The sequence below is a fragment of the Leopardus geoffroyi genome, chromosome E1 (genome assembly GCF_018350155.1).
Source record: "Leopardus geoffroyi isolate Oge1 chromosome E1, O.geoffroyi_Oge1_pat1.0, whole genome shotgun sequence".
Lineage (NCBI taxonomy): Eukaryota > Metazoa > Chordata > Mammalia > Carnivora > Felidae > Leopardus > Leopardus geoffroyi.
In genome coordinates this window covers 44,296,479-44,310,819 of record NC_059330.1, presented here as the reverse complement: position 1 = coordinate 44,310,819, position 14,341 = coordinate 44,296,479, and the positions used below count along the sequence as shown (strand labels likewise).

The window sequence follows — 14,341 nt, the reverse complement described above, 5'->3', positions numbered from 1 at the left end:
GAGATCGTGACCTGAGCGGAAACCAAGAGTCAGACGCGCAACCGACTGAGCCACACAGGCACCCCCCTCCTTGGTTTCCTTTTTAATGAAGGTCATTCCAGGTCTTACAGTCTGTTAGAGAACAGTAACGTCCTGACCGAGAGCAACTTGTAGAAAGCTCTGGGAGGAAAGCCTTTTCCAGAAGGCAAGGATGCATGGCTCTTCTAGGAGGTGTAAAGACTAGCATCTGCCTCGGCCTCTGGTCTGTTGAGCTGGTTGGTTGCTGAGAAGCCATGGTGCTGAGGCACCTGCTCAGGTTGTCTGGTCCCTGCGTCTCTGTCATTTGGGCTTTTCTTCCCAGCGGCTGACCAACGGTCCCAGTGAGGTGCCGCAGACCCTGCAGAAAGCAGAAAGGAGCCTATTTTCCTGATAGCAGTTCACCAGGCAGCATTCCGTCGTTGGTCATCGCTATGTGGCAGGCACCGTGGTTGATGGCAGGAACAGGAAATGAATGAGATCGTGATCACGAGGCCCTGGTGTCAGGGTGGGGGTGGAGGCAAGCCAACAGGCAGCTACAGACTCTGCCCGGGTGGGGGAGAGAAGGCGGGCATGTGTTAGCCGTGCGTCCACAACCGCACGCCTGTGTGCGCACATGTATTCTCCACCGCCCTCCCTTCAGCTCTTCCAGTCCCCTGAATCTTTGGGGTTCTAGGTTTCGTTTAGAGGAATTGTATGGGTTGTCCTGCTGGAACCAGATGGGAGGATTAAAGGGTGGGAATTTAAAAAAAAAAAGGATGTTTATTAGGAGTACCACAGAGCATGCCTCTCCTGTCCTTAGTACACGGTCAGGTTCTTTAAGGAGGGTTCGCGTGAACGCCACCGGGATGAGCCAGAAAGGGTGACGTGACCTCCACCAACCGCCAGCTGTGTGACCATGTGAATGCGGTGGTCTCACGGGCTGGCGATGTCTTTGTCACGCAGGACCCTTTACGGCCACAGTGGTCTGCGGCACCTTATGCAAAAGGCCCGTACTTGACCCATGAGCCAGATAAATCTGAATTGTGCTTCTGTGTATAGGAACCTTACGGTTCCTGATGACGATAAGTTTTGGATTTTCCAAATCTATCAGAGCGTGGAGCTTGAGGCTGAGTTGGTTTATGGGCACCCGCTGGTTTCATTTTTGCAAAAAGGGGAAACACAGAGAGAGGGAGAAAAAAGAGATTCTTGGGGCACTCAAGCCAGGTCCTATCTAGAGGCCAGAATCTTCAGGAAGCTCAGTGTCCCTGGAGAGAAGGAGAAGCTTCTGTGGCCTAGCGGATTCAGCACAAGGCAGCCCTGGATGCTGACGTGCTCCGAGGCCACCCAGAGCCGGTGACAGAGGGATAATGCTGGTGCCAGAGGGGCCGTAGAGGTCACCAGGTCCAGCACCCCTATTGCAGATGAGAAAACTGAGGCACAGAGAGGGGAGGTGCTCACCCAGTGTCCCCCAATGAGTCAGTGTTAGGTAAGCCAATAGAGCTTTCATTCTGAGCAAAGGAAAACAACAAAGATGAGCCCAGAGCCTGCATTCCTCGTTCTTTGTTAGTTGGCCTCATGATGCTGTTTAAACGTCCTTTTCTTATTTCAAGAGCGCGTTCCTTCTCTTAAACAATTAATGCACCCTTGCCAACCATTTGCCATTGCTGCCTCTTCAAACCCAGAGGAGTTGAGAGTTTCCAGCCAGCAGAGGGAGGTACCTTCGAGGCCCTTGGCCAATGTGTTTAGCTCTCAGGATCAGCCTGACCACGGCAGAGAAGCTTCCGGGGCCTCCGTGCTGCCTGTGGGGGAGAAACAGCCAGAGGCCCCTGTCCTAGTGGTGTCCCACCATTCCCAGCATCATCCCATCTGCCAACCGCCTTCGCCAACAGGTGGCCCTCAGGAGCCCCACCAGGAGTGGGGACCAAAATCAGGGGATGGGGTCGAGGGGGGTCTGGCCTTTCCGAAGCCCGCCTCCCCTGGATATCTCCACACGGAGCCTGGGAGTGTCAAGGTTGTGCAGGAGATCCTCCTTGGGGAGCCAGGGCACCAGAGAGGTGAGGCCGCCGACCTGTGCACCCCAGGTCTGCCCCACCAGCACGTGCCCGGGGCCCCCATCCTGCCTCATGGCCCAAGGGAGGCCACACACCAGCCTTCAGGGACAGAACCAGAGGACACAGAGGGAAGTCGACATGACGTGGAGCTACTGGAGTACCAGCTTGTGGGAGATCTGCGCCAGGAGGGGCCACCTCTGAAGGGGGACCATGGCAAAGAGAGGCGGGGGGGCAAGGATGTCGATGAAGACCGCGATGTGGACGAGTCCTCGCCCCAGGACTCCCCTCGCTCCCACGTCGCCCCAGGTCTGCAGAGCTCCCCAGTCCGAGGCGGGCCACCCCCCCAGACAGTTTCCAGAGGAGCCACTGGCTTGTCCGGCTTCGCAGCTGAGGGTGCCATCCGCCTCCCTGTCGATTTCCTCTCCCAAGTTTCCACAGAGATCGAGGCCTCAGAGCCCCCCGGGCCCGGTGCAGGGCCCATGGCGGAAGGGCAGGACACGCCCCCCGGGTTCACCTTCCACGTGGAAATCAAAGCCAACGTGCAGAAGGAACAGGCACGTTCAGAGGTGGATTTGGAAGGGGCTGCACTTCCCGGCCCCCCTGGAGAGGAGCAAGAGCCCCAGGGCCCTTCTGAGGGAGAGGACACAAAAAAGTCGGACCTTCCAGAACCGTCCGAAAAGCAGCCTGCAGCTGTTCTGCCAGGGAAGCCCATCAGCCGGGTCCCTCAACTCAAAGGTCTGTGTCTTGGGCTCCTTCGCTCCTTCCTGGTGACCTCGTGTGCCACCCAGGCTGCGGGCACTGCCACCAAGCTTCCGGCCCTTCCTTGAGTCCTGCTGCTTCCGAGGTTCCCAGAGAGAACCACTCAAACCGACCAGCCGGGCACTGCTGCGCACCCTCCCGTGGCCTCCTCCTGCCCCTCAGGCTCTGGTAGCACGTGCTGCTCTCACGCTTGCCCGCCATGTTGCATGTCACCAACACCCGCCCAGCGCTTTCCGCCCCGTTCGTTTCTCTGGCCACTTGAATTACAACGGTCCTCCAGCCCCCAGCTGGTCGGCGTGCCGCCCTCCCCAGGGCGGATAACAGCCGGTTCACTTATGTGCCCTAAATTCATTGTCTAGAACTCTCCCAGCCCTTCCAAGGGGGCATAAGGAGCCCCGCTCTGCAAATGAGGAAAGTGAGGCTCAGAGAGGGAACGTAACTTGCTGAGGGCCACCAAGCAGTAAGTGACAGAGCCACATTCACAATCTGGGCGGGTCTGCTGTGCACGTCACACTCTTCCCTGGTCAGCACAGCACCTTCTGGAAGGTTCTCAGAGCCCAGAGACACAGAGGCCGTGAGCCTGGCCTGTGCTGCTCTTGTCAGAGGACAACACATCACATACAGCACACGACACACGTATGAGGATTTGGGGGCAGCCGAGAGCCTGTGCTGAGCCTTCGGTTTAACAGCCCCCACCACTACCCGCCCTGCCTTGTGGCAGGGGAGACAATGAGCAGAAACAAACATTCCTGTCCCGAATCTTCTCCTCCTCCCCCGCCCTCGGCAGAGCCCGGGGAACCCTGTGCTGGGATTGCAGGGGCCTCAGCCCCAGCCCACTCTACCAGAGCAGCCCTTGGGGAGCCGGAGAGGTGGGAGGGGAGGTTCCCCCATGTTGGGGTCTCTGTGTCCTGTCAGGAAGACGAGGAGGCCAGAGGAGGCCTCCAGGCTACAAGTTGGGCGCATTCATACCTTTAGGACCTCTCGCTTGTTTGGAGGGCCCAGATATGGGTGTTACTTGAGCCATCCATTGCAAACCTCTATTCGATTTTTATTAGATTTTACTTGTCAAGAGAACTTAGAAATGTTGTAGATAAAGGAACCTGTATTAAAGTTGAAGACCAAAAAAAGAAGTCGTATATCTTATTTTAAAATACCCTAAATTCCAAAATACTAGGGGACAAATACCTGTGATGTGGCAGATTATAAGAGCGTTTCCTGAAATGGTGTTTTATGAACACTGGCTATCGATAGATGTATCCAGGGGAAAAAGAGTTCCATGGTCCAATTAGTCTGGGAAAAACAGGCTAAGCCAAGTGAAGCGAGGTTTGCTGCAGCAGGACTTGTCAGAACCTTTAATATTCAGTTGCACATTATGACCCTCTGAGAAAGATACAGAGTATGGATTTCCCAAATTTATGTGATCCCACCTGCTAACATCTCCTGGAAGAGGACCCGTTCAGTAGCACCCAATTTGGGAAGTGCATATCTAGCAGCTGCTTTTGTTGTGACATGGTGGCCGTGGTTGATTTGAGCAAAAGATGTGAATCCCGTCTACCTGGGTCTCTTATGAAAACGCATATTCCTAAGCCCCACCTTAAGCTTACGAGTCTTGGGTGGGCCCAGGAATCTGTGTTTTTTCAACCTGTCCCAGTGGTGCTGCTGAGCAGTACGTTGTGCAAATCTCTGGGCTAGATCATCAGTTCGGGTCACTCTAGAAATCCAGGCTCCAGTAGCCAGTGTGAACCTCCAAGAGACCCCATTGACCTTTTGGCAGGGGGAATATGATATTGAAACCAAAGATGAAAATCTATCCTCGTCAACAAAGAACGTCAACCGAAGGAAAAGATGGGTTAGAGATGGTGCTGGTGGACGTGTGGTTTCACCAAGCGGTGTGGCCTTTACACACAGAAGCTGGCAGTGGTTTGTTTCCAAACTCCAGAGATGATCTGCTAAGCTGTTCGACAGTAACTAGTTTGTAGCTAATTTGGGAAAATGGCAAGGATTTCCATTGGACAATGGAAATTTTCCTCCCCTTGGGAGGGCCTGTAGGTGGCAGTAAGACCTTCCCGGGCTGGTGTGGAGTGGGCTTGTCAGGGGGCAGCAGGGGCTGGCGACTGTAGCCTCCATTAGTGAGGGACAGGCTCTGGGCAGACAACTCACTTACCCTGACCCTTGGGTGACAGCATGAGTGTGTGGGGGCGGGTCCTACAGAAGGCCGGAGCATAGCTGAGCTTCTCCATCTGTGGCCCTGGGGCCTCCAAATGCCCCTCCTTGGCATGGAGGTGGTCCCCGCTGGAGGAGGTTGACCCTGGCTAAGACAGGAAAGGAGCCCGTGAGATGGGTCTGCGCTGTCTCTGATCCTGATTTGCCCCCGTGTCCGCGTGTGCCTGGAACAAGTTTTCACTGCGCCCCCCTCTGCATGTCCCCACCCTCGGCCAGCCTGCTCCAAGCAATGACCTCAGTGTGCTGTGTTGATACTAACAACGAGAGACAGATTGAAGGGGAAAGAAAATCAACTGAATGCCTACCAAGCCCAGCTGAACCAAACACGTTGCACTGATCCCGAGAAATCAGCGTTGACTACGTCCGGCTCTTTCTGGGAGCTGTGCAAATGGGGGTAACTTACATTCTCATTTTGTATCTTATCAGCTCGCATGGTCAGTAAAGGCAGAGATGGGACGGGAGCTGATGACAAAAAAGCCAAGGTAAGCTGATGAAACCGTGAGCCTCTGCCAACATCCAGTTTATCGAGAAGCCATGCTTGTCTGAATTAATTTGTATATGTAACACGTGCAGAGCATCTGCCGCGGAAGGATGACTGTCATTAAAAGTGCTTTGTAGTTTCATGCAAACTTTTCAAGTTCCAGCATTTATCCATTTTGATGCTTCTGCCAGGGAAGGGCGGTCGGCAGGTTCATGAGTAAGAGCTCCTAACTGCAATGCCATTAGCAGAATTGAAATGCGATGTTCACAGTAAACGAAGATACATTTGAATTTTCTGCAGTAAAGTTTGAATCTTACACTACCCACTGCAGATCTAGGATCAGCAAACATATGTACACACACACACACACACACACACACACACACACATTTAAGGTGTATAGAGAATATCATTTACTCAGGTGGCTGAGGGAGTGTTGATCAAGGAAGTGACCTCTCACCTAAGGTGGAGGGTTCTGGAAAAGCCCAAGAAAAGAGGACCAGTGAGGTAGGCCGTGAAGGAAAGGTAAGGGAGGGTTGCCGAGGCAGAGGTGGGAGCACCATTCTGAAGAGTTGGAACAGCACAGCAAAACCCGGAAGCATGAGGACATGATGCATGCTTTCAGAACTCTAAGCATTTGGGTTGGTTGATTGGTGTGGAGTGCCAGGAGGGGCTGACGGACGCTGGGAAGGATAGTCGAGGAGGGAAACTCGATACACGCCCTAAATGCTAAGTGGACACGTGGTGCAGTAGACGCCATCTTGAAATCTTGCCATGGGGCCAGTTTGACGTAAGCTTTGGTCGGTCTTCAGAAACCAACCCGAGGAACCGTGAATGAAGCTCCTGCTCCCACCAAAAATGCATCCACGGCCATGCTGGCTTTCTCAGGGCTTTCTGTCAGTTGTAGTTTCCTCCCTTAATGACTTTGCATCCTGGAAAATTCTTCTGTCACTGGACAGTAAGGTTTCCCCAAGAAAATCCCCCTGTGGCTCTAGGTGAAGACCTAGTTTTCTTAAAGGCATCTAAAATTTCCAGTATAAATTCTGCCTGAAGTGTCTGGGTCCTAACTTGTCCCAGAGCCTCGATGGGGTCTTCAGATGCCGAGTGTAGCCCTAGGAGTTGGGTGGCATGTGTTTTGCCTGCCCTGTAGGAAGTCAGGGTTTGCCATCACCAGACCCCCTGATGAGGCAGCTGGGTGCTGCCCTAGGCCGTAGCTGTTAGGCAGTCGTGATACACATTAGGGGAATCCCAGCCTCATGCATGCATGCGTTCCTTTCTTCATGCATTTGCACACTTGGGTAAGACATCCCCGCCCTGGACACCGAAGGGTCAGTTCTTTCAGGAACCTTGGCCAGGTGGGGAGTGCTATTGGCAGAAGGGGGCTTGTGCAGCTGGAGAAGGAGGAGTACCCACCCGCAACCTTCCTTGTCACCAGCTCCAGGACCTCGGCCTGTGTCCCTCCCCCCACACCTTTCCCCACCCCTCAGGCCTCCTCCTCACCATGGCTGGCTGGCACAGAGGGCCTCAGCCATTTGGGGGGATGGGGGTCCAAGGCGAATGAGGAAACACAACCAAGAAGCCTAATGAAGTCTGTGGTCAGGACCCTGCTTAGTAGTTCTGACTTCCTCTCTGAAACACATCTGGACTAGGCCTCTGGGTTTTATGCCTGAAGCTGTGACCCCTCCTCCTCCCAGCTCACCTCCTCCAGGCGACCAAGCTTCCCAGTCAGAGTACCCCAGAGCCAGTTAGGACAAGCAATCGTCAATCAGTTTCCCTCTCCTCCAAGGGGCAGCTCCGTCCGTGAAGTCATCTGCTCCACTGACCAGGCTGTATCCTTAGGTAGAGTGTGTTCAAGAGTGAACACTGGCCAGATGAAGATTCGCCAGATAGTGTTAAGATACGTTTTGTTTGAGACGTTAATCAGAAAGTGTGTGTGTGTGTGTGTGTGTGTGTGTGTGTGTGTGACCTGAGGTATGAGACAGAATCTTTAAGACTTGGAGCAAGCACAATCGTGATTTTAGCAAGCATGATACTCTCAGTGTGGCAGAAGGAGGCCAAGGATTAGCAGGCCGGCATGAGTTCCTCACCTGGAATTTAGCAGAAAGTGGGGCCCTTCTGACCTATGACACATTGGGGATGTTTTCTTGAAAAACACCCTAAGAATCATATGCTTTGGCAATCTCCATTAACTCTTTGGGCATGAAACACCTTTAAACCAGTGGTCTCCAAAGTGGGGGTGGTGGGGGGCAGCCCAAGAAGATCCAGTGGGCTAAAGAACATTCTAGAACTTCCATTGGGTTTTTTTTTTCTCTTCTCGTTTAAAAGTTCTGTCATACTTTCTTAATGTACATCCTATGTTGGCATCATAGTATACATATATCACCGATAAATAAGTATGAGGACGTTAGGGTGTGTGGCTGCTTTCTGTTCTTAGGGACGAGAAGGGTGGATAAGGGTACGTGATCCACACAGTTTGGAGATCACTGCTTTAAACCATGACCTGCCATGTTTATTTTTAGTCACTGTCCTTTTTCAGTTTGTTCCCTCCCCCATGTGCTGACTTTTATTTTGATTTTATTTATGTTTATGTTTAAGACATCCACACCTTCCTCTGCTAAAACCCTGAAAAATAGGCCTTGCCTTAGCCCCAAACGCCCCACTCCTGGTAGCTCAGACCCTTTGATCAAACCCTCCAGCCCTGCCGTGTGCCCAGAGTCATCTTCCTCTCCTAAACACGTCTCTTCTGTCACACCCCGAACTGGCAGTTCTGGAGCAAAGGAGATGAAAGTCAAGGTAAGGAAACCGCCTTTGAAAAGAATCAGGCTGCTCTCATATGGTTTTCAGATGTGTGTTGTTTTTAGCCACAAAGACCTTCCTTCGGATAAACTCTTACCTGGAAGCACCGTATAGAGCAAAGACAAGTCTGGTTGAAAGGGGAAAGGGGGGCGTGGCACCATTTTTCTCCGCTTCCGTTAGTCCCTCAGAGCAGCCCCCACAGCACCCCATGGGATTTGAAAATCCCCGCCCTTTGGCACCGGAGAGAGCTTCCAGACTGCCCTCATTTGGGTTGGACACAGCAATGCCTGTCCCACAAGGTCACTCCTCTGCCGAACCATCTTGTGGTCTTTGGTGAATGTCCGTTTCTTTTTTGAGTTTGCGTTTTGTGTCAAGGTCAAAGCCAGTAACTGCCCGCAGTCAGCAGGCTGTGCCTGGGGGCTCTGGACCTTTGGCCGGTGGGCTGATTGGTGCTGGTGTTCACCCCGCCAAAGGCTCTCAGCACACTCAGGGGTCACTGAAACCTGAGGGCTGTTTGGGAGAGAAGAAAACAATGACCTAGCTCTGTTAGCGCTCGAGGTCAGGTTCATTGGTGTCTCCGCGGCTCTCTGGTGAAACCAACCACCATCAGTCAGATAAATAAATCCCTACAGAGAATCAGAAAGTGGCTGTCCATATAGGAGTGTCCTGCCCATGATGGGCCCTGGGTGGATAAAGAGCTTGATCCTCACTATAAGCCCTGTTGTGTTTTTTATGGAACACATTAGCACAACTCATGCTGATGCCTGTTGTGGAAAATGGTAGTCAGGGCATGTGGCGTTTGGGTGGGGCTGTGGGTTGGTGTACCGGCAAACCCATGAGACTGTAGAAGACATTTGTCGCATCCTAGTAGGCGAAGGGTCGTTTTGGATCTTAGCCTCATTTTGAATCGAGGAGGTTGAGTGGGACTGGCACTGACTCTAGGTGATAGTGACCTTCCCCGATCGTAAAAACCACTGTGCCGTGCTTCGGTTCACAGGGGGCGGACGGTAAAGCTGGAACGAAGATCGCCACACCCCGGGGAGCGGCCCCTCCAGGCCAGAAAGGCCAGGCCAATGCCACCAGGATTCCAGCGAAAACCACGCCCTCCCCAAAGACCCCACCGGGCACCGGTAAGAAGAACATTCTGGAATCCACGTCAGGGGCAGCTGTCAGCATGTGCCCTCCTCCTCTCCGAAGGCCCCTGACAGTTAGCCACTTCTGGTAGCTGACGGGCACCTACAGTTCACTAACCGCCAGATGCTCATTTTCTTTGTAATCCTTTTGACAATTTTCCGAGGTAGATCATTGAATCCCCACTTTTGATCAGTGAAGAAATCAAGACTCTAAGAATTTGTATGAATAAGTCTAAGCAGCTCACTTTAAGCATGAGGAGAATGCAGCCGTGTGATTAACAGTGGCAGGATGGGACACCTGGGTGGCTCAGTCGGTTGGGCGTCCGACTTCGGCTCAGGTCATGATCTCACGGTCTGTGAGTTTGAGCCCCGCGTCGGGCTCTGTGCTGTCAGTTCAGAGCCTGGAGCCTGCTTTGGATTCTGTGTCTCCCTCTCTCTCTGCCCCTCCTGCACTCACGCTCTGTCTCTACCAAAAAATGAATAAACATCAAAAAAATAAAAATAAAAAAATAAAACAGTGGCAGGAAAGGAGATTGGCTGAGGTTCTCTAACCCCCAAGTCCCGGGCCCCCAGGAGGTGTTTTTCAGCCCCCTAGTGAGACGTGTGGCTCCGTGTCTCTGGATAGGTCACTGTGGGTGACCTCACATTGGGTGTGGCCCTTGCACACTTGAACTTGCTGGGAGTGGGCCCTTTGGCAGAGCACCTGCCCGCTGCCCGATCCCCTGTGCCCGTGTGAGTAAACCCAGTTAGTTTGGGGAACCAGGCAGGGAGTGATTCCGCTCCTGCTCCTAGTGGTGCTATAAAGTGTAGAGTTGCCTTCTTTGGGGGATGGGAGACAGCCAGGCTCTCCCACAGCCCCCGGGGGTCTGTCCCAGGCAACTGGGTTTAGATTCTGCACAACTCAAGGGGCATCTGGCCTGTGTTGATTTTAAGGAGGTGCTCAGGGGCCTGTGGATGTTGTACGGGTCTCGAGAGGCCTGGACTAGTCAGTGGTCTCTCCGCCCTGCGCTGGCCCAGGCAGGGAGCTCGGAGCCCTCGGTGTGTGTGTGTTTTTGCTGTGGTGTTTGCCTGCTTTGCCCTGGGGTGGTGCCTGAGAGGACGACTGCTCATTAACACGCATTGGTTGTTTCTCCTTGGATGTAATTCATTTGATAACAAGGGTAATTCACAGAATTGTGATTGGATTTTGAAAGTGATTTTGATCCTGCTTTTCTTTACTTGGCCTTAAGCTAGTTGACTCACACAGCTGGGAACAAGCATTTCTCTTCGGGTCTTACCTGCTTTTGGGTGGCAGCTTCCTGGTGCGCACATCTCCCCTGCGGGCCACCTCGCCCTGTCTCCTGCCAGTCGGGACCCCTCCTCCCTGAACATATTCCCTGCCCAGCTCGCTTCCGCCGTCTGGCCTGGCTGGGCATGGCTGGTGCCTACAGACAGCATGAAGAGCTCACTGAGGCCCTGTTTAAGCTTCATTATAATGAGGCTTCCTGTGGATTTTTCTTTTTAAGCTACCAAGCAAGTGCAGAGAAAACCACCCCCCGCAGGGGCAAAATCTGAGCGAGGTAATTCTGAGGCCGCTTTGAGTGCCCCGTGGGGCACTTTGCTTTTCGTGTGTGGCCATTTGCTGGCTTAGGTTATTAGAGCGGAGGGGAGAGGACCTGCTTCTGAAACGTGCGTTTCACACGTTGAACCTGAACGCAGAACCGTCAGAACTCCTGCTCCTCGTGTGTGGCATATGCAGATGTGTCTGTCTGATGGGCCTTTTTATTCCTGCGTGTTCTCGTTTACTCCAGCTGAGGCTTTGGTGGGGGCAGGGAGCATGTGTCTCCAGCTGCTGGTGGGTGCTGGAAGCTTGGACCAAGGTTTAGGTGTGAAATTCCTGCGGGCATTTATTAAACACACATGTATTAAACACTCCCCCCTGTTACTACATCCAGCCTTCAAATCAGCACTGTGGGCTGTGACCGCTCTCCCCATTTTCCAGATGGGAATACAGGCTTAGGAGGCTGAGTGGTTTGCCCACGGTCAATGTGCAATTACGTGGCGCAGAAAGGGTTTGTAACTAACACCAAGCCCAGTGATCAGCCTGTGTGCCTGGAGGCCGGGTTGGGGGGTGGGGGGCGGGACAGGGGGCTGAACCTGGAGCGGAGGCCCTGTCTCTTGTTTCCCCATGTGGAAAAGGAGGAAAAAAAAACTTCATCTGTCCTGTTGCCAGAGCTTGATGACATCAGGAACATCCAACAGATGTGGAAATTCAAACTCAAAAAAATGGGGGTGGCTGTCCTCTTGATGGGAGAAGTCGCCTTTTTGCTGCCACATGGTGCTTCCAACCAAGAGCCATCCTTCTCCAGGCTGGAGCCTACAGGTCCCTGTTTGGTACAGAAGGTTCCTGGCGCAAGGGGCCAAGGGATCTGGGAAGCTTGGAGGCGGCCGTAGAGCCCAGACACCCCCAAAGCTGAGGGGAGCCGGGCCCTCACACCGGCACAGCATTCAGCCCCGTGGCTGTCAGACTCCATTGTGCTCAGGAGTCCCCAGGGAGCTTGGGGGGCACCTGGGTGGGTGGCTCACTGGGTTGAGCGTCCCACTTCAGTTCAGGTCATGATCTCATGGTTCACGAGTTCAAGCCCCATGTGCGGCCCTGTGCTGACAGCCCAGAGCCTGGAGCCTGCTTCGGATTCTGTCTCCCTCTCTCTGCCCCTCCCCCGCAAGTGGGGGCTCTCTCTGTCTCTCAAAAATAACTAAACATTAACAAAAAAGAAGAAGAAGAAGGAATTCTCCTGGGAGCTTGGGAAGAACCCATAGTACAGGCCTTCAGCCCAGGAGGCTCCGTCATGCCAGGTCTGGACGGCCCCAGGGATCTGCATCCTATGGGTCTCATTTCTGACTCGAGGCTCTGGACGTTCTGATGCAGGGGCCCCTGGGCCACACTTGGAGAAACACTGCTTCATGGGGCAGAGGGAATAGTAACTATGGAGTGGGCAGGGGCATGGGAAGTGCAGGGGGGAAGCTGCTAGGGAGCCCGGGACTGAGTCTGTCAGGGAGAGAACAGTCCCAGCAGCCTTCCTAAAAGTTTGCAAAGGTGCAGGGATCACCGCACATGGGCGCAGTGGGGGAAGGAGCTGTTGGGGAGGGCACGGCGGCACGAGGCAGCGTGGCTTGTCCGGAGAGCTAGAGACGGCTGGCCACGAAGCAGGCGTACATTCGTCGACCCCACTCACCACAGAGGAGTCAGGGAGTGTGCGCAGGGGCCTGCTGGGATAGAGGCCTTGAACTTGCTGAACAGCTTAGAAGCCACCCAGTGGGCAAAGGGTCTAATAGACCCAGACAAGGGCACCCCCCTGGTCCTGTCACCGTGTCACCCTTACTCAGGGAAGGGCCATGTAGAATTGTGCTAGTTTTACAAAGCACATCTACAAGGCATCCGTGCCTGGCGCCCCTCACTGCGGCATTATAATTCTCTCCCTGTTTGAGTCGAGGCCCCTGAGCTCTGAGAGGGAACATGACTTCTCTGGGACCACACAGCGTGTTGGAATCTATCTCTTGACTCCAGGGCCGTGGGGCAGAGATGGTCCCCTCGGGGAAGGCTACTGGGTGGTCCTTGGTGACCACTCTCTTGCTTCTCTGGGAAACAGGGAATCTCGGTCCCTAAGCAACAAGGCCCAGAGGAAGAGACATTTCTCTGGAAATGAGAGCAAGGACAGCCTCCTGCTGGTTTAGCTGAGCTTCTGGCCTTGTTCCCACCTGCCTAACTGGCTCAGAGTCTGGGAGTGGGCCCTCAGGACAGGCAGCCCCCCCCCCCCGCCCTTGGCCCTTTGCTGGCTCCCACCCACCCCAAGCACTGGGCTCACCCCCTCCTCTCTCTCCAGGTGAATCTGGGAAATCTGGGGATCGCAGCGGCTACAGCAGCCCCGGCTCCCCAGGCACCCCCGGCAGCCGCTCCCGCACCCCGTCCCTGCCGACCCCGCCGACCCGGGAGCCCAAGAAGGTGGCGGTGGTCCGCACTCCACCCAAGTCGCCATCTTCAGCCAAGAGCCGCCTGCAGACGGCCCCCGTCCCCATGCCAGACCTGAAGAATGTCAGATCCAAGATCGGCTCCACCGAAAACCTGAAGCACCAGCCAGGAGGCGGGAAGGTAAGGGCGCTCAGAGGCCGGCTGGGTGTGTGCCCGTCCCAGGACAACCAGGAGAAGGTGTGTGGGTGCCCCCCACAGTGACTCTCACCTCACATGGCACCCCAGTCCCTCCCGGATCTCTTCAAGGAAAGACAGCACGTCATGGTTCCATTGTGTTTGGGCGTCCCCACCAAGCCGTGAGTGCTCTCCCTGCTCAGGGGAGAGAAAGTACTGGTTCTTTCCTTTCCTGTTTGGGCCTCTGAGACGACAGGGTTGGTTGTCTCTCCGTGGGGTAAAGCCTGGGCGTTCTCAAAGTGGAGGCACCCGCAGAGGTTCCCCAACCTTATATTTAGAACATGATGCAAGCAGTCTATAGGTGAGTGCCTCTGGCATTCGTTAGACGTTAGGTTAGGTTTCTCTCAAATCCTCAGTTCTGAGGAAATTTGGGGTGCCGTTTGGAACAAGCAATTCCTCAGAGCCGGTGGGCGCTCATTGAAATCTTTGGGTTTCCTAAAGGTGGAGAGACGTGAGCGTCCAAGGGCGTGAGGTGGTAGGAGATAGGGACTGACCTGGACCCCCTTCCTCCTCTTCATGTTCCTGCCCCCCCCGTTGTATGAGTGTCCTAAGGCTGACGTAGAAAATACCACAGACCGGGCAGCTTATATAACAGAGGTTTATTTCCTCACAGTTCCGGAGGCCAGAATACCGAGATCAAGGTTATCAGCAGGACCGGTGTTTTATGAGGTCTCTGCTTGGCTTGTGGATGGCTGCCTTCTCGTGTCCTCACGTGGTC

At 54.1% G+C, this 14,341-nt stretch overlaps 1 protein-coding gene across 17 annotated transcripts in view; it reads left to right on the top strand.

Annotated features, from left to right (window-relative positions):
- MAPT (microtubule associated protein tau) overlaps positions 1–14,341 on the top strand; it is a 100,477-nt gene that overhangs the window by 64,739 nt on the left and 21,397 nt on the right. For 6 of the 17 annotated variants that reach the window (XM_045489314.1, XM_045489311.1, XM_045489312.1 and 3 more), the window contains 3 exons: positions 5,457–5,512; positions 9,305–9,437; positions 13,304–13,569. In XM_045489314.1, the coding sequence (XP_045345270.1) occupies positions 5,457–5,512; positions 9,305–9,437; positions 13,304–13,569 (455 nt within the window). Of the gene's footprint in view, positions 1–2,477; positions 2,784–5,456; positions 5,513–8,106; positions 8,305–9,304; positions 9,438–10,945; positions 11,000–13,303; positions 13,570–14,341 lie in introns of all 17 variants that reach the window. The other 11 variants (XM_045489303.1, XM_045489302.1, XM_045489301.1 and 8 more) reach the window with 6 other exon arrangements.